Below are 20,251 nucleotides of genomic sequence, written 5' to 3'. Positions count from 1 at the left end.
CCCATGAGAACATAGCAAACATGAGAGACGCCCAGCAACAATTGGCCACATATGATATCCAACTGGAGCAGGATTATCTTTAGTGCCAGACTAGACAACAAAGAACCCCTGGCTCCAAGTGGGCTCCTGGTCTATAGCAGTCTACAGAAAACCCTGTTAGTATCATGTGGAAGAGAAAGAGTCTGTCAGAAGTTCACCAAGTTCAGGAGGCACAGGCTCATCAGGAGTAATTGTGATCAAGAACGAGAACAGCTTTCTTTCCTTAACATTTATATGTAAATACTCACCAACACCTGAATCTACATAATAAATGAAAGTCTATGCATTTCTTTGGCCTAGTAATCCATACACCATTAACAGATCAGTGAGGTAATATGGCTGGGGATACAGCTGGGTGGTAGGCAGCTTGCCTAGTATACAAGAGACCCTGGCTTCCAGCCACATCTTGAAACAAAGAGAACAAGGAGAAAGAAGATAAAGAGCACATGAAGAGCGCAGAGAGGTTTCTGGAAAATCAAAACCAGGTAATTTTCAAAATCATGTAACCAATCTTGCATATGATTCCAAATTCCTTACTGGTGTTATTCAAATAACCAAAGGGCACAAACAGCAGCTTCCTTTTCTTTGGGATCTAGTAACAGGGATTTGCAAAGGAAGGAAGAATTCAACTCCAAGAAAATCATCCAAACTAGGAACGCCCTCTACAATTGACTTTAGACTGGGTATTATTTTAGCAGGGAATATGCTCACAACCATAAAGTAATAAATATAGACCATTTTATATGTTCCAAAGAAAGGTGATTACAACACTTGACAATCCTATACATCAAAAACATTTCAGTCTTATTCCAAATGTACAAAGAAAGCTGTGTGCATAAAAATGAAGAAAAATCTATTATATTTTTAAAAATTTCACAGCTGGCATTTAAGAGGTACTGGGGTTGGGTCATAATCCTTTTTATCGGTGTTTGTTGTACTTCACACTTTTTAATATGGTCTACACATTTCCAAATGAACCTATAAAATATTTATGTTTCTGCATTTCTAGTCAGCTCAATTTGTAGCATCAAGTTGCAAGACACTTTTATTAACTGATGATAGACAGCAATTTCCTGACAGAAAATCTCCATCTTAGCGGAAAGCACATTAAGACACAGAATCTGCTAAAGGGATGTCAAATATTCCATCCTACAGGGATGCGCCTTAAGCTCAGGAAGTAAATAAGTTAACTTGAGGAAATCCCTAAAGCTAATCAGAATCTCTAAACTCCCTATCTGCCCAAGTGCACATAAGCAGTAAGGACTGCTAGAATACTCTCAGAGAAACTGAGCTAAGGCTCTGACCAGTGGAGCTACCTGGAAGAAGCAGAGACCAGCCATGCTGACCAGAAAGGACAACCTCCAATCTGCTGAGATGTGTGGTTTGCTGCAGATCAGCTTTCAAGAGTCATGCTGGAATAGGCTTTTTGTGATGTAGCTGACTTTGAGTCATTTCTGTGCCTGTAAGTAACCCCTCACTCATATCCCTCTAAATGGTCCCAATAAAACTCATTGGTTCAAAAGTACTTCAACTTTGGTGATGTCTGTACTTTGGTCTGTTATTGATTCTCTATCTAGAGTGAATAAAAATTTCTTCATGTCTCCCCAGTAATAATCTCACACAACAACTGCTAATGTTAAAACAAGTAGAAATTACAAAATCTATAAAGAGATTTTCATCAAGATGGCCTACTGTTCCCAAGGAATGATAAAAATGTGCTGTGAACAGAATGCAGAACTATGATGGTAAGATCCCTGACCTGATCTGCACAGATCTGAGTTATGAGTAGTCATAACAGTGTTACCTACACCCGAGATTTCTCCCAAAAGCAAGGAGCACACAATACCACTGACATACAAGACACTCAGATCTGTTGGAGGATTTTAATTAAATGTTAATGATACTTATTTTGAAGAAATAATTATACATAAAATACATTCATCCTAACTTCTAATAAATGTTATGTGCAAGAAGAACTTGAAAACATCAAGTCTTGAAAAAGTTTGTCATCATGTCAATCACTGTTGGGTAGAGGAAAGAGAGAAAAGGAGATGAACAGTAGCAAGCAGTTGACCCCAGGTTCAGACACAGCCCTCACTGACCTCCACTGACATGCACTTCATAGAGGGAGTACTTGGGAGAGGAGAGCATGCGCATATCAGGGCGGAACTTCTCTGCCAGTGTTTCAATGACATCTTGAGTGGTTGCTGTGCTAGAGACCCGAATACATTTTGTTGCAAAGTTTCCAGCAGCTTTATCTTGAAAATAAAATCTCATGACTCCATGAAACTCCAAATCCTACAAGAAAACAAAATGATGTTATTAGAAAACTTATTCTGAAACGTTCAACTTTTAGTAAAAATGAAAAATCTGTCCATGAGTTTTCTGTTACCACTGAACATCTTAGAACTCCCAATCCTGCCACAAATTAAAGTCAATGACATTTTAAACTAATTTTCTATATATATGAATTATCACACTAAATAAATGAATGTATTTCAGATATGTCTCAAAATCTTATGGAGAAAGACCATGGTGGAATTCCAGCTCAGGGTGTTCCTTTCGCATGCTCCTCTTAACTCTAAGTCATGCTAGAGGACGCAACTGTGATCCTCCTTCAATTTCTTAATACATCCAATAATTTCCAACAAAATTCTGAGCAATATTTCTAAGTGTAGTTGCACACATGTCTCTCAAAGGAATAAAGACTTAAATGTGCTATCAGCATCACATTCTTTCTCTTCTTTCTGTTTACCCTTTGTGTCTAATTATTAAACAAAAAAACCAACTAGGCTTAAACCCGTCTGTTTTATCTGTGTATTTGTTGGGGGTGGGGGGTGTTGTCACACATACACAGCACAGTGCCACAGTTGAGACCAGAGGACAGCTTCTGCTGTTTCAGTCAGTTCTCTCCTTCTCCCATGCTCCTGGTATGGAGCTATGTTGTCAGGCTCAATACCAAATACCCTTCCTTACACGCTGACCTTCTTTGACCTGCAGGGATTTTCCCTTCTCTCAGAAGTCAAATTCTCACTCAATGACTAATAAGCCTCTCCAGTTCTCCACAACCCACAACCTTTCCTGCAGTTATTAAGGAATTTTTTTTTAATTACTCATGTAATGAACAAAAACAGGAGTCTCTCGATGGAGTTAGCAAGTGGAGTTAACAAGTATATAGACATAGGAATTGAAGCCAAAAAATGAAGCAGCCAAGTGGATTTCTAGCCTAGTGTTTTCCTGGGCTTGTTCAGGCTTAGGCTATCAAGTAACCTTCCTAGTATGTCAGTGGGAGACCACTAACTCTGAGGAAAAGAAGGCCACCAGGTATTGGATGAGGGCTGATAAAGTGTAAGGAGTTAGCCCTTGTAAGTAAAGTAATGTTAGTTTGAACTGTGTGCTCTGGGTCTTCTAGAAATTATAGCAACTGCCTCTTTGGTTTGGAACAATCAACAGAGCATAGCTAACATGCCTACTAAATATTGCTGTTGGTATATTACCCTGGAAGTCTGTCAGAACACATGTGGAATAAGTCCCTGAACCAGAACCTGAAAAAGAGCATTTCTAACACTAACTTGTAACACATACCAACCTTTGTACTAAGTACTCTTAAATGGTACTCACTCACCTTTCTTCTGCTACAGACCCCCTCCCATCCTCTAGCCCACTGGACTCAAAATTTAAGTATCTTCCACTTCAGATTTTGGTTCCTTCTTTACAGATTTCAAAGAACCACCCCCTGACACACACACACACACACACACACACACACACACACACACACACACACACAAAGTTATGTTTCTAAATGAGTTATATTTTCACCCCAAGTTTGTAAGACTTTACTCTCACCCTGAATAAATATTTATATCACACTGATCACTCTCAAATGTCCCAAATACTTGCACAACTGCTCTGTGTACCCAAAAGCTCTAAGAGGTGTCACACCATAAAAGCAAGTAAATGTCCATGGTACTTAACCATTTTGCTACAAAGCAGTGTTGCACCATTTATAATAATAGAAAAGTCAGGTGTACCTAAGTCAAGAAGCCATCAGTTTCTCTGAGAACTGGCAACAAGTAATCCAAACTAGCAGGTATTAAAGAGCCAAAGCCCAGCAAACAAAACAAAACAAACCCCACCCAGACACAGTGCTGTCACTAGTAAGTAGGCAGGGAAGGCATGCTCTCTAACATCCCAAGAAGAACCAAGGGTTTATTTAAATGGGGGCAGACACAGAGAACCAGTGACAAACCACTACACTGTCCTCTCAGTACGTTGTTAAGAATTGCCCCACACTTCACAGAGAAAGGAAACTCAAGTATATATCTCACTTACTAACCTTCCAAAAGCCACAAAAAAAAAAAAAAAAAAAAAAAGGAAAAGAAGCAAACCCAGGAGAGTGAAGGGAGACACTGGTGTCCTCATCCCAGAACCACACTCCAGGGGAATGAGGGGATACTGGTGTCCTCACCCAAAGCTACACCCCAGGGGAGTGAGGAAACACTGGTGTCCTCACCCCAAAGCCACACTCCTGGTACTCCTGCTGATGTTTGTAGTCAAACAATTCTCAAGGTCTTGTCAAGCTGAAATATAATACCCTATAAAAAATTTGGACATGACTTCAATTAATACTGTAAAGTGTTAATTGGTAATTTAGTTTCATGTTCCACAAGAATAACCAAGTATACTTAAAACCAGAATAGTCCTGTAATACTTAAGATCAACATTCTGTTCAGTTACTCAGCCAATCCTAAATCTGGCTGCTGTCAATAAGTCTAACAAATTTTATCAGACCTAAAAGTGATAATCAATTCTTGAGCCTAAAAATTGAATTTATAGTAACCAAATGGACAAACTGTAATGTTTATTATAATTAGCATACAATAAAGGGCTTACTAAATGTTGGGTATTAAGAATTTTACACTTAATCACCAATCTAAATGTTGAGTTCTATCAGCAACAGCATTAAAGAGGGGAAAACAGAAGGGTTAAATGCACTGATCACAGAAACACAGCTTTTGCCCCTGCTTCCAAAAGTACTATGCCATCTAAATAGAATTACGATAGTAATTATTTTTCTTTGGCCTTACATTAGATATAAGAAAAGTCTCAAAAGAAACAAATAAATGGGGGAAAAGACACCTGGAGCCCAGAAGCTATACACTCCAGTTTCCTTATTTAGTTTTAAAAAACAAAACAAATAACCTGGTGCTGGAGAGAGGGCTCAGCAGTTAAGAGTTTTGGCTATTCTTCCAGAGGACCTGGTTCAATTCCCAGCACCCACATGACAGCTCACAACTGTCTATAACTCCAGTACCAGGAGACTTCACCCCCTCACACAGACATACATGCAGGCAAAACGCCAGTGCACAGAAAAAAATTAAAATAAAAAATCCTAGTGTGTACAAGATCCACTTTAATTCTCAATACTGTAAAAACAGTGGCCAGGCATATTAGGGTACTTCTGTCATTTCCACATTCAAAAAGCTGAGGCAGGAAAGGATTGCTGTTTGAGTTGAGCAGGCTATATGTAGTAAGTTCTAGGTCAGTCTATCTGTACTCTATGAAAAACAGCCACCATTACTCAATAAACTTGGGGTGGGGGGAGGAAGAATGCGGGGGAGGGGGGTGTGGAGGATATGTGTGCATGCATTACATGTCTGTGAGAGGAGTACAGACAGAGGTCAAGGGTCATTTCTTACATAGCCCTCTCCCCAGTTAGGCTATAGTTAGTTGTAAGTTGCTAACTTCTGGCCTTCTATTATCTTATATATTAAGAAAATATTTTCCAGTATTCATTATTTAGTACTTCTGAAAGATGACAACTTTGGCTCACTTCAACAAGTATTCTGCCTGTGATGGTTAATCTCAACTGGCAGCTTGGGGAAATCTAGAACCACCTAGCAGGCAGCCTCTAGGCATATCTTCTGAGGTTCCCTTCACTTCGTTAGCTGAGGTGCAAGAAATGAGAGAGAGAGAGAGAGACAGACAGACAGACAGACAGACAGACAGACAGACAGACAGACAGAAAGAGAGACACAGAGAGAGACACAGAGAGAACATAAGAAAGCATAGTAAATCTCACCACGACCTAGGAGAAGACCTTCTCAAAGGTCAGGCAAAAACACTAAAGGAACAATAAAAAATCCACATACGACTCCTATGGACCAGGTGTGGTAGCTGGCTCAAACCCAAGCTCACATGAGACTGGGGCTAAGGACTGGACTACATTGAGTTCAAACCAGCCATTGCTACCAAGTAAGTCCCTGTCCTGAACACATACCTCTCATACTGTAACACAAACAACAAAATATTTCCAACTTGCACTGAAGTATATTTATTATTTAAAAAAAATAAAACTCAACTAAAAAAAAACACCCCCCCCAAAAAAACAACTAAACATGTCAAGAATTATTAAAATGGTAGATAAGCGCTTAAATAGACAAAAGGATGAACCACTCTGTTCATGGCAAAACCATCTCAAGATAATACAATGAGCAGTAAAAAGCCTTTCCTCAACATCCTAGCTGGTAAACATCCAAAAGTTCTAACAGCACACTCTATTAGTGGAGCTGACAAAGAAAGCATAGTCAAGGAGCAGACTCAATATTTTGCAAAAAGGTCACAATCCTACTGTTGTGGGCCTACCATCAAGGAGAGGAGACAATGCAAAAAACTGTTACCCGCCTGGGGACCAAAAGAGCAGATTCCAGTACATGCATATGTGGTGGTTTGAATGAAAATGGCCCCCAGACTCATAAGGAATGGCATTTTTGGAGGTGTGGCCTTGTTGGAGAGATTGTGTCATTAGGGGTGGGCTTTGGGGTTTGACAAGCTCAAGTCTGGCCCAGAGTCACACTCATTTCCTGCTGCCTAGGGATGCAGATGCAGATCTTCTCAGCTCCTTCTCCAGCACCAAGTTTGCTGCTGCATGCTGCCATGCTCCTGCTCCATGACAATAACAGAGAACCTGTAAGCCAGCCTCAGTCAAATGTTTTCCTTCATAAGAGTCGCTAAGTGGGAGCCAGATGGGGAGACAGGAGCAGCAGTCCTGACTCCTCAGAGATGGACTGTAACCGAGAAGTGAAGGTAGCTTTTCATCCGTGTTTTCCCACGGCAACAGAAAACACACCAGAAGAGCAAGCATTACAAAAATCTATTACAAAAACTCAGGAAACATATTCAGCATCCACTGGACTGTATTCCTCAATGGGGAGAAGCATGTTTTCTAATTATACTTCATTACAAGGCTTCATTTTGGGAACTGTGAAATTATTTTTTAAAAGGAAAGACAAAAGAATTAAATTTTAACAAAATGCAAGCATTTAAAAGTTTCAACCCAAAATGAATCTATATAATAAATAGATCACATTATCACAAAGAAAATCATCTCTAAGTGATTGTAGAAAACAAAGTTTAGGTTTATACTCCTGGTTGAGGAAGATAAGAAATTCCAAGTCAGCCTGGTCTCCTAGGTAAAACTTGTCTCAGAAGGCAGCCTTGGGCTGGAGAGATAGCTCAGTGGTTAAGAGCCTGACTGTTCTTCCAGAAGTCCTGGTTCAGTTCCCAACAACTACAGTGTCTCATAGCCATCTACAATGGAATCTGATGCCCTCTTCTGTCATGCAGGCATACATGCAAATAGAGCACGCACATACATACATACATACATACATACATACATACATACTCTTAAAAAAAAAAGACTACCTTTCTGTTTTGAGATAGATGTCTAGCCAAATTTATACATAACACCAATCTGTATTTAGAGTCAGATAAGTAAGATAATTCTTTTATTTATGTAGTCATACCTATTTTTATACTTTCCAATATTATACATTCTTCCCATCCTTTATGGTGACACCTCCAAAAAACTCATTTTGAAAGTGCAGTTTTAAAATACACGGGTAGCAATTTTGAGTGTTAAATTAGTCATTGAACACTGGGTAATAACCAATTATCTTGACATTTGAAATATGAGTTGACAGGGCTGGAGAGATGGCTCAGCGGTTAAGAGCACTGACTGCTCTTCCAGAGGTCCTGAGTTCAATCCCAGCAACCACATGGTGGTTCATAACCATCTGTAATGGGGTCTGATGTCCTCCTTCTGGTGTGTCTGAAAACAGCTACAATGTACTCATATAAATACAATAAATAAATCTTTTTTTAAAAAATGAAATATGAGTTGACAACATTTGTATTTAATTTTTACTTTCTAAGGTGGACCCAAAAACAGAGAATGAGAATAGGAAGAGACATTAATGGTACATAAAATAGTTTTTTACTTCACAATTATAGACCAATGGTTCTTAACCTATGGGTCAAGACCCCTTTAGGGGTTGTCTTTGTTGTGTTTTATTGCTGTGAAAGAGATACAATGACCACGACAACTCTTGTAAAGGAAAAAGTTTCTTTGGGTCGGTTTACAATTTCAGAGGTTTAATCCATTATCATCATGACAAGAAGCATGGCAGCATGCAAGCAGACATCATGTTAAAGAAAGATCTAAGAGTTCTACATCTTCATCTACAGGTAGTGGAAGACTGTGTGCCATACTAGCTCAAAAGCCCACCTAGCTCAAAAGCCCATACTAGCTTAAAAGCTCAAAGCCCACCTCCACAGTGACACACTTTCTCCAACAAGGCCACACCTACTAATTAGTGACACTCCCTATGGGCCAAGCATTTTCAAACTCGTAAGTCTTTGATGGGTCATTCCTATTCAAATCACCACAGGGGTCGCCTAAAATGAATGGGAAACACAGATATTTACATTATGATTCATAAGAGTAACAAAAAGTAGTGAAAATAATTTTATGGTGGAGGATCAACATAACATGAAAAACTGTATTAATGGGCTGCAGCATTATAAAGTTGAGAACCACTAATACAGACATTTTCAAAATTATGTACTGAGCCGGTAGCTTGGAGATTTATGAATAATTAAATTGTAGTGTAGAGATGAAAAGCTAATTCCATGATTCTAAAAACTAAGCCTTCCTTAAGCTAATGTTAAATTAAAAGAAACCACAGTTTAATGAAAAAGTGGTTCCTGTTTTCTAAATGGACTCACAGAAACAGGAGTATAATAAAAATATGTTGGTATAAAAATATTTTGTTTCTTTTCACTATGTTCATCATGTATCCCTGATATGCAATGTATTTCTTGAATAACTATTTTTTGAGTAAATGAGTGGATGGGGACTTTTTGTTCTGTTTGTTTGTTTTGAAGTCAACCTGAAGAGGTAAGCAGACGAGCAACCCCAACCCTACATCTTACATACCTTTCTCATGTATAGGGACCAAAGCTGTAAAAAAGATACTGTCAAAATCTTGGTCAGAAAAAGTAATGAGTTTCAGCAACAGTGTTACGTTAAGAAAGTAAGAAGCTCTCCAAGACTGGCTCCTTTCAGAAGTACACAGCAGAAACAAAGACTGCAACCTACTAAATCATAGAATACACAAAACCCCACAAGTTCATGGTAACGCTAAAGACAAACAGAAAAGGCTAAATCAAGACTGGAAATATTCTGTTTGGATAAAGACTCCTACTATGCAGCCCTGGCTAGTCTGGAACTTGCCATGTAGAACAGATGAGCAAGTCTGTACTGAGTGACCCTCCTGCCACTACTTCCAGGACTGCACAATTACAGAAATGGGTCACTGAGCCCAGAACCGAATAAGGCTTCTGCACAACTAAATATTAGCCAGAATCAAATGTGTCATAGATCTATGAATCTGAGGTCTTTCTGCCAGTTTATGTTGTCTTTTGGAACTTCACCACAGCTTTGGTTCTGAACACAAAACACAAGCACCTATGACAAACTAACCACTGTAACTCTAGTTTCTGGGAATCAAATGTGTGTTCTGACCCCACAGGCTGCACTGGGACACAAACACGCACACACATACACACACACACACACACACACACACACACACGTGCGCGCACACACACACACACACACACATACACACACTCACATACACATTTAAAAAATTCTTTTTTCCTTAGGCAAAAAGGAGTCCCAAATGGAAAAACTAAGCATTTGTGGCTTGGGTGACATGGAAATCCATGTCTACTTGCAAAGAATTCCAACCAAGAAATGAAAAGTGATGGAATCAGAAAAGCATGATTTTGAGAGCCCAAGTGATTTGGACAAAGAGCCTACAGATGACAGCTTTAGATGAAAGCTAGTAAAGAACCCTGACACAGCGTGACCTGATGGGATAGGTGTGAGATGCTTAGCTTGTTACAGATATGCCACATAGCTAAGCTTGCATCCACAGAGCCTTTAAAGCTGGAGACTCCAACAAAACCACCTTCACTCTGGAAAACAGCAAAGGAAATCCAGAAGTGGGACAGACAGTCTGTAGGAAAACTAGCCCAGTGTTCTCAGAAAGTCTATAGTATTTAAAAGCACCCTATGACTAAAAGGCAATTAAGGCTAATTTTGAAAATTCTAATCTGGGAGATGAATTTTTACCTGTTTGAAAATTTTAACATTTAAAAAGTAAAATAGTTATTTCAAGTGGTGGTGCATGCTTTTAATCCCAGAACTCAGGAGGCAGAGGCAGGTGGATTTCTTTGAGTTATCAGCCTGGTCCATACAGTGGGGACTATGTAAGAAAAGACCCTGTCTACACACACATACATACACACACGCACGCACGCACGCACGCACGCACGCACAAAAAAAGGGAGAGGTACAGACAGACAGACAGACAGACAGACAGACAGACAGACAGAGTCAGGAAGAAACTAGTTGGGCTGATGAGTGGCTAAGCAGGTGAAGCAGAGTTTGATCCCAGGGTTCCTCCACACAGTAGAAGAATTCAGTCCCATGAGGTAGAATCACACATGTGCTATATAGTACATATGCCCCCACAAACACATATAAAGGGAAATAAATGAATAAATGCTCATATGAAAGTCACCTGCACTCAAGGGGCAGACTGGAGTATCAGGAGTTAGTTCAGGGACAACCAGAGCTACAACAGTGCAATTCTATAGAAGTACTCTGTACCCCTCAGCTGTAGAGCAGAAGGGAACTGCTGCACACTCCATCATGAGGCCTGGTGCTTACTAAGGATTAAGCCATCTGTCACAAACTGAGGCACTTGTTATCATTTTCTGTCTATAAATTCACAAGTGAACAAGTAGTTGGAAAGGATGCATATGTATATATAAATCCTATTTGTAACAAAGTAAAAGTAAAATTACAATATACGTTTAAAGTCTATGTCTAAAAAACTGGAAATTAAGGTTCACATATATTATCTCTACAGGTTCAAATCACCCCAGCTATTTAACTGATTCTACCTACATTAACATATATAAAAGCATGAAATGTCTTCCTGTTCAAATAACGATGTGCCTGAACTCAGCTTCTGCTTCCTAATATACTAAAGAAAACCCAAGTAGAAAAAACATTAACTTAGTTTCATAACCTTCGTTGTGTATAATATATAAGCAGGAAGTTTCTAAATTTTAGTCAAGAGTAACGCCCCATAAAAATTATAAGCCCTAAGGTTGGTAAGCTGTCATTCACCCATGTTTGTACTAATTTTCCCATCAATGCAAAATAACTTTTTAAACGGTGGCAAGTTAATCTAAGAATTCTCTATAATAAAAATGTCCCCCCTACATCTTTACCATACACTAAAACTGAAATCATAGCACTCAATTTATTTCAATTTTTCAAAAATCTCCAAGCTACCTATCTGAATTTAACAGTATCTTCAAAACTCTACCCTTTTCATTATTATTAATCAGCAAACATTTGCTTAATTTCTTTTTATTGATAATAAGTTTTTCATGTAATGTTCTAATCACAGTTTTAAATTTGAGCAGTTTTTTCAGTATTCTTATACTGTCTTTCACAAGTGACCCAAGAGAGGTATGTATGGTTGAGAAATTGGGAAAAGGTGGAAAGAGCAAACAAGAGACAGTAAGTTTTGAGTAGTCCTTAGGCCTTAAACGTTACTAGTTTCTAGTGGGGAACTTTATAAACAGCAGAGACCCTCACGGCTTTGCTCGAGTGTTGAAGAATTCTCCTTGCCGTATTAGCAGCAATCCTGAACCACAGTTGGTACCTGGTACCACCAAGTACCCCCTCCTGCCTATCTTCTTGTTTCACTGTTTGCATCACCAAATGACCACAGCAGACTGGAGTGTCATTTGGTACCAGGCATGGAGAGAACAAGAAGGTAAGCTGATAAACCAGCTGAGCCATTTTAGGAAGAAGGTCTGGTTGTTCCAGAGTTTCTAACTGTGATTATTTACAAAAATAAAGAAGCAAAGAAGTGAGACAAAAGCAAATAACTCACTTTTAAAATGAGTGCTCTTGACATTTATCACAAAATCAGAACTACTTTGAACAGAATCAGTCACTGAACTGGATTCTCAGTGACAGGGAAATGCTGCACCAGAGACACAGGTTCAGGCAGACTTCCACAGTTAACCTGACACACCAAGCTAGTGCACACTTGCATAAACCAAGAAAAGAAAAAGTAGGCTCTGGAACAGTCTTTAGCAGTGGCATGTATCACTGGAATGCACTGAAGACAGGGATACAGACATACAGCAAGTGTTGTCATTATGCAAAAATACCACAATCAGTGATTCTGCATACATAAAGCTATGCTAATCATAATACCTAATTTAAGGATACATTTTTAAACTGTATCACATTTTAGTATGTGCATCTGCACGTGCACCCTCAAGCATATGTGTGTGTATGCAGGAAGAGTATGCCAGTGCCCATGTGGAGATCAGAGGACAACTTGCAGAATTCAGTTCTCTCCTTCCATGTAAATTTTAGAACTGCACTCAACTTGTCAGGCTTACAGCAAGCACCTTTCCAACTCATCTTTATGTCAGCCCCTTAAGGATACTTTTGGAATAGATAATACAATATCTATGTTGTAACTACACACAACATAAACAAACCAGCTTTCTTCACTTTAAATTATGAAATGCAGAGTCAACCTAAAACACACAACCAAAAAGCTAAGTACCTTCCTGAAGCCTCCCCAACAAATGACATAGACTACAGTTAAACACGTAGTTGTGAATTTCCATCCTCAGAAAAGCAAGATGTTTTGCTACCAAAAAGCAAGCAAAGGAGGACAAAAGAAAACATAGAAAACAATACTACAATGCAAATACTAATGCAGATCAGAAACTACTAGGTGCCTACCTTGTGCCAAATAATATATTAGAAGATTTTATGTATCTACTTCAATTTTTAAAACCTTACATGGTAGATGTTATCCCTACTGCTGCCTTTTCCACAGAGATTTACCTATACTCTCTGTACTTCAGGTTTCAAATGAGTGAGTTAATGATGGCATGGGTTTACTAAGTATGTAGCAAGCAAAAGTGAAGGGACAACAGCACGCAGCAGATAGAGCCAGACAGAGCAGAAACATGAAAACATCCTCAAGTCAGGTGCTTGACCCAGCAGAGACAACTACAACAGTCTGAGAGAGCAAGCAAATATAGCATCTTCTGATCAGACCCAATATCCAGCAGCAACTGACTGGGGAAGCCAGTGACAACCAACTGGTATTCCCGACTGAGAGTCCCATGCAGAGCAGAACCTGCTTCATTTTTATATTATGAGATAAAACAGTAGCTCTGGTTGGAAATGGTTTAACTTCTAGCTGGTCTCAGGATGTGATGTTCTTTATCTGTTTACCTTTCTCCTGTTACAGAAGCAGGACAGTCTACCTCAGAAAAGGGTCTTCAGAGACCACATGATAAACATTCAGGAATCTGAAGAATGGGACCCATCTCTTGTAAAGTCGGCATTCAACAAACAAAAACACCTGACAATTTACTAATACAACTAACTTATATTACAGTGTCTCAGGGGGAAAACCAAAGCAACAAACTAGGCTTACAAAGATATAGTAACTTGATCATGGTCACATAGCTTGGACCAGAGTCTACTTGAGCAATTTTGACACAAGAAGTCATACTTTATAATCACCCTGCTAACTGCCTCTTATCCTGTTGTATGTACAAAACTAAGGTTGTAAACATACCCAGTTCTGCAATAAGACTAAACAGTCAGGAATCACTCTGTTACACAATAGCTAACAGGCAGAATAAGCATGCTACCAATATGTAACTGAGTTTGTGAAAATAAACAAGAACACATGCAAAGGAAATAAAAGCTGGAAAATTATGTGTATAGTTCTTCAATAACTGGCATAGGGCAAGAAACACATCTTAAAGAGTCCAGATCAACTAACTACCTAAGTATGAAAAATTAAACTGTAAAAATTTTAGAATGAAATCGGGAATGAACACATCTAAACAAAAAAGCATATAAAGTCAAAGATTGACAAATCTAATTTGGGGTGGGGTTTTGTTCTTGTTATTTTTGTTTTGTTTTGTTTAATATGTTTTGGGTTTGTTTGCTTGCTTGCTTTGTTTTTTCAGACAGGGTTTCTCTGTATAGCCTTGACTGTCCTGGGACTCGCTCTACAGACCAGGATGGCCTCAAACCCACAAAGACCTACCTGCCTGCCTCTCCCTCGAGTGTTGGCATGCAACACTACAGCTGGCTCAAACCTAAGAAATTTTTTTTTTAAGTTTTGGATGTAAAGAAGAATAAGAATAATGTATCTGCAGAATATGTTATAGACAGAAGAATAGTATTTACCTATATAACGAAGTCCTACAAATTAATTCTAAATTAAATTTTAGAAGACAAACAGCTCATATGAAAAATAAGGGCAAAATATAGGTAATTCAAAGAAAATAGAATGGCTACAAACACAGGAAAGCTGGAACTCCACTAATATCAGGGTATGTACATTTAAAACATAACCAATTTCGAAAGTATCAGACCGTTAAAATCTTTCAGAAGACTGAATGTTCTGGAACTCTCAAAGTAAAGCCATGAGTCTATCCAGTGAGCTGAAAGATACTTAGGACCAGAGCTCTCTAAATATTCCCAGTATCTATAAATACTATAAATACAAATAATAGTAAAGAGCTTGATGCTACCTGTGAGGCAGGAGCAACAGAATTCTTGAAGCTGGGAGTAAAGTTCACTCCATAGTGACTCTTTGATGTCACTTTAAACATCATAAATATCAAGTAATACAGTGTAGTGAGACTTGAGGTTTCTTTAAACACAGAAGTGTTATTGGAATATATTTTTGTTTTAATCTCAGGTGTTAGATATGGGGCAGCTTCAGATTGTCCACAGCAGCAGACTATGATTTGCACCATGCCTTGGCAGGGGCATGATTTTGCCAGCTGTAGAGAGTTTCTGCAAGTGTATGACTTTGGAATTCTGGGGACACAACACCAGACTATAGCTGTCTATCTGCTTCACTGTTATTTAATTCACAACATGGGGAGTTAAACAGCCATCACTATGATCAGTTGAGAGGATATAAAAGCTCTGAGAGGGGTGGGTATCTGCTCCTCTCCCTGTTTGCTGCTGCTTGGGAAGATCAAACTTATCCCAAGGAAGTCAAAGCCCCTAACCAGCAAGAAGTAGTCTAATGAGATTGACAGTCCCTTTCCCCTCTAACCATCTTTCTCTCCTGTGCAGTATAGGGGGCTGGGAAGTATACTAGTGAAGCAGGGTGATAGGAAAAGGAACCTATAATGTAGCCAAAAGTCTGGCTGTAATACAGGAGTGCCAATCCATAATAAATTTCTCTCATTTATTATTTGACAACATCATACATGCATATATATATATATATATATATATATATATATATATATATATATATATATATATATATATATATATCTCCATCCCCAACTTCCCTTTCTACTCCTCCCATATCCTCCCCCAACACATCTCTCTCCTTCAGGTCCCGCCCCCCTCTCTCTTTTGGTAGCCCACTGAGTTCAATGAATGCTGCCTATTGAAATAGTGACAGACAATGGGTTGATTGTATGCATGTAATTTAGCTGCAGTGAATTAATAAGTACAATGGTCATGTCATGTCCAGAAGACAGTATCTCTAAGCCCTTCTCCTGTCCTCTGGCTCTTACATGAAAGACTGCAATGAGAGGGAATGTTCTCTCTTTTTATATTTCCTAGGCCACAGAGAAGGCAGGTAGATCTCTGAATTCAAGGTCAGCCTGGTCTACAGAAAAAGTTCCAGGACAGCCTGAGCTATACAGAAAAACCTTCTAGAAAGTGAAAGGGAGGGAGGGAAGGAGGGAGGGAGGGAGGGAAGGAGGGAGGGAGGGAGGGAGGGAGGGAGGGAAAAAAGAAAGGAGAGGCAGGAGAGAAAAGAAGCAGGCAGCTTCACAAATTATAATAATTTTTAAAGAACACTGCAAGTTAGTAACTAAAGAGTACTCAAAAGAGACATTAAACCTGAAGAGAATACTTTTATTCAATGTTAAATCACCAGCAAAACATGCTCCCCTTACCTCTGGGCACTGGGAACACAAAATAATTGCTGCTCTCCTAGCAGAAAGTACACATAGGACCAGTAGGAATGGACTGAAGTCCAAGGGGGTAGAAAGAAAGGGGCACTGTCACATTAGGGAGCTGAAGCTTCACCATAGGGAAACAGCACCCAGGCAAATCCAGTTGGCATGTTGAAGAAGCATCAAGGAAAACTGTACATACAACAGAATGAGAAGGGGGAGAACCCTTAGAAGCTTTACAAGTGAGGCACTCTTGAGGAATATAAAAATCTTAAGAGTTTGGCAGGAAAAGTACATGATTTAAGATCCGAAGTATGTATCTTTATTTTAAAAAACTAATGCAGCAGAAATATAAGATGTCATATAACACTATACCATACAAAATAAGACTTGAACAGTCAACCTGGCAAGTGGTAAAAAGTGGTTTTAAAAGGCAGTGGTGGGGCTGGGGATTTAGCTCAGTGGTAGAGCGCTTACCTAGGAAGCGCAAGGCCCTGGGTTCGGTCCCCAGCTCCGGGAAAAAAAGAACCAAAAAAAAAAAAAAAGGCAGTGGTGCTGACCACGCTGACAGGTTAGGCATGAAGTGCAAGGGAAAAGAAGATAGGTGTTGGGTAAATGCCAGGCACTTGCAGGGGGAGCAGATAGCTCCAGACTAATCTACGAGTCCTGGATTGCACACCTAAAGATGTCCAGGGAACGGTAATTATGTGGATGAAACTCAAGCTCAGAAATATAAATTCAAAACATACTAGTTTGTAAGCCATTAGGATGATTTCCCAAAGGGGCAAATGTGAAGAAAGAGACAGACTAAACCCCAGGTATTTTCCCTATTTGCCCAAAGCAAGAAACCAATCATGAGTGCTGTCTTAGTTAAGGTTTCTATTTCATCTATGAAACACCATGATCAAGAGGCAAATTAGGGAGGAAACGGTTGATCATTTCTACATCACAGTTCATCATCAAAGGAAAATGGGATGGGAACTCTCACGGGGCAAAAACCTATAGGCAGGAACTAATGAGTCACCATGGAAGTATGCTGCTTACTGGCTGCCTTCACATGGCTTACTCAGTCTGCTTTCTTATAGAACCCAGGCCCACCTCTTCCCAGGGATGACACCATCCACAATGCGCTGGACCCTCTCCATTGATCACTAGTTGAGAAAATGGCTTACAGGTGGATCTCATGGAAGCATTTCCTCAACTGAGGCTTCTTCCTCTCTGATGACTCTAGCTTGTGTCAAGTTTTGACACGCAAACCACCCAGTACAGGTGCCAGGAGAAGAAAGTGCCATGGATGATAGACTAAGTGCTTGGGAATAAGATAAACAAGACAAGAATGATGGCTGGTAGTGTGGGCCCTGACCATCATGGCTTGCAGAGAAATGTTCAGAAATGTATCGTCTATCCTGAAAATGAAGAAGTTTAAACTGAGAGCAGAGTACAGACACATTTTACCATCTTCTTTTATATATAACACGTTCACAGGAGATAAAAGAATATAATCACTGGCCATCTTCACAAAATGCAGCTCTCTGCCAGAATATGCTAATCAATGTCAGCTTTATAAGACCTTGAACTTTAAGGATTTTATAATGCATAACTCCTCTGAAAATGGCTCTTACTAGACAACCAATATTTGGCCACTCCCTCATTCCCATAAAGGATTCTGAAAGTACACTAGAGAACAGAATGCTTTCCTGTTTTTTCATGTGTAGTATTTTTTAATCAACCTATTAATTTATATTTTTACTGGTGAGAGCAGAGGTCCTTGTGCTCACAGATAAGCTCTAGGGAGACCAGGAATATTAAACATACAGGGTTGTCTCTTCAGAGGAAGAGATGCTTAACCTGTTTTCTGCCCCGAAGGCTTGGAGGTGGCTAAGAGCCTAAGTGACCTCTGCACTGCCTATAGGGCCTGGCCACACCTGCTTCCCTCAGGCTCCCCCAGACTCTTACTAACAGGACGTAAGGTAGTTAACGGCCTAGTGACTTTTCTATCTGTATGACAGAGACCACTCCAGATCCTCCCTGAGGCTCTCAAGATGACACATGTAGTCTATCTATAGAACTCATCTTCACAGAAAAGGCAATGTGTACTTTGATAAGAGTTTCAATGTAATTCTGCCTTAAGCTTTACTGTACACAAAGGACTGTGTTATACCAGGAAACTTTCCCTAAACTTTAGTGTACCTAAAATAAACTGGCCAGTGTCAGGCTTTTTTTTTTTTTAACCAACACCAGTTACTGAGTCATGTTGAACAGACCTTCTTCCTGCCTCACAAAAACCAATATTTTAACCATGATGTCTGTGGAAATAAATTGAAAAAACAAAGCTACTTTATCATTAGATATACATATATGTGCCACAACAAATAAAAAGCTAATTAGTAGTTTTAAGTAATCAGATAAGCATATACATACATAACATGAACATAAACCTGACATAGTCTACAACTGTGGTAGGCTATGCCACCTAGGTTTGTAGCAGTATCATGTTCACAAGACAAATAACATACGTCTTAAAACCCACACACTAAGTGGCATGTGACAATATTTACATCACCAGTAAATGATTTCTAATCAATAAAATAGTTGATCAATTAGCTACCTTCTATAACAATCACTGTTTATTTTTAAACTTTTGCAAATATATGCTTTCATTCTGAGGGAAATTTTAGTTCATTTATTACACATGCACACAAAGAGTATAAAAGAAAAATGTGCCTGTATGTACATATATACAATAGTTCACTTAAAAAAAACTGTACATAAAGGAACAAATCATTAAAGTATAAATAAGTTTAATTTTTTTGTAGTTCTATAGAAAACAGGGTCTTAAAATCAAAGGTATCAAAATCAGTCAACATTTAAGGATCTCAAAACAATGTTGTTCTAATGTTAACAACACAGTGGTACAGTGACAGTTAGGGTTCTATTGCTGTGATAACACATGACCAAAATCAACTCGGGAAGCAAAGGGTTTATTTCAGCTTACAGTTCCACATCAGAGTACTTTGCCAAAGGAAGTGAGGGCACTCAAGCCATGGAGCATGCTGCTTACTGGAGTACTTCTCCTGGCTTACTCAGCCTGCCTTCTTAGAGTACCCACTTGCCCTGCTCAAAACAACCAAGAAAACACCTCACAAGCTTGCATGCAAGCCATCTGTTAGGGACATTTTTTTCAATAGAGCTACCCTTCTCACAAATGACTTACGCTTGTGTCAAGCTGACACAGAAGCAGCCAGCACACACAGCTGAAGAGGTGGGAGCCTGACTTAGGAGAAGACTGGCAAAACGGCTCCACTGGTAAAGGTGCTGCCAAATCTGACACCTCATTTTGATCATTGGGACCCAAATGGTAAGAAAGAAACAACTTGCATAGGTTTTCCCTTAGTGCAGCATATACACAGGTAACATTTTCAATTCAATTAAAGAGAGAAAGAGAAGGGGAGGGGGGCTACCCAAGCTCTGATAAATGTGGTATTTATTGGAATTTTTTTTTAAGGTACAAGCTATCAATTACAGCTCCAGCTAAGATACTGATATTTGGAGCATTAAGTGTTCCCTTAGTTTTTCCAGTACCATTCAAGTACCCTAAATATAAGAGAAAACATTTCACTGGTGGCAAACACCAAAACTAGGAAATTACTAAGAAGGAAAACGCATTTGTAAACATAGGGTAGGTAAGAAGCCAATGTTTTTAAGCCAGATGTAGTGCTGCACACCTTTGATCCCAGCACTCAAGAGGCAGAGGCAGAGGCAGGTAAATCTCTCCTAAGTTTGAGGTCAGCCT

General features: G+C 39.2%; 1 protein-coding gene across 37 annotated transcripts in view; it reads right to left on the bottom strand.

Annotated features, from left to right (window-relative positions):
• Afdn (afadin, adherens junction formation factor) overlaps positions 1–20,251 on the bottom strand; it is a 129,441-nt gene that overhangs the window by 87,900 nt on the left and 21,290 nt on the right. For all 37 annotated transcript variants that reach the window (XM_063282476.1, XM_063282481.1, XM_063282455.1 and 34 more), the window contains exon 2: positions 2,142–2,337. In XM_063282476.1, the coding sequence (XP_063138546.1) occupies positions 2,142–2,337 (196 nt within the window). The remainder of the gene's footprint in view (positions 1–2,141; positions 2,338–20,251) is intronic.

The sequence above is a fragment of the Rattus norvegicus genome, chromosome 1 (assembly GCF_036323735.1).
Source record: "Rattus norvegicus strain BN/NHsdMcwi chromosome 1, GRCr8, whole genome shotgun sequence".
NCBI lineage: Eukaryota > Metazoa > Chordata > Mammalia > Rodentia > Muridae > Rattus > Rattus norvegicus.
The sequence above is the reverse complement of the archived record's forward strand: the minus strand, read 5'-3'. Positions and strand labels throughout refer to the sequence as shown.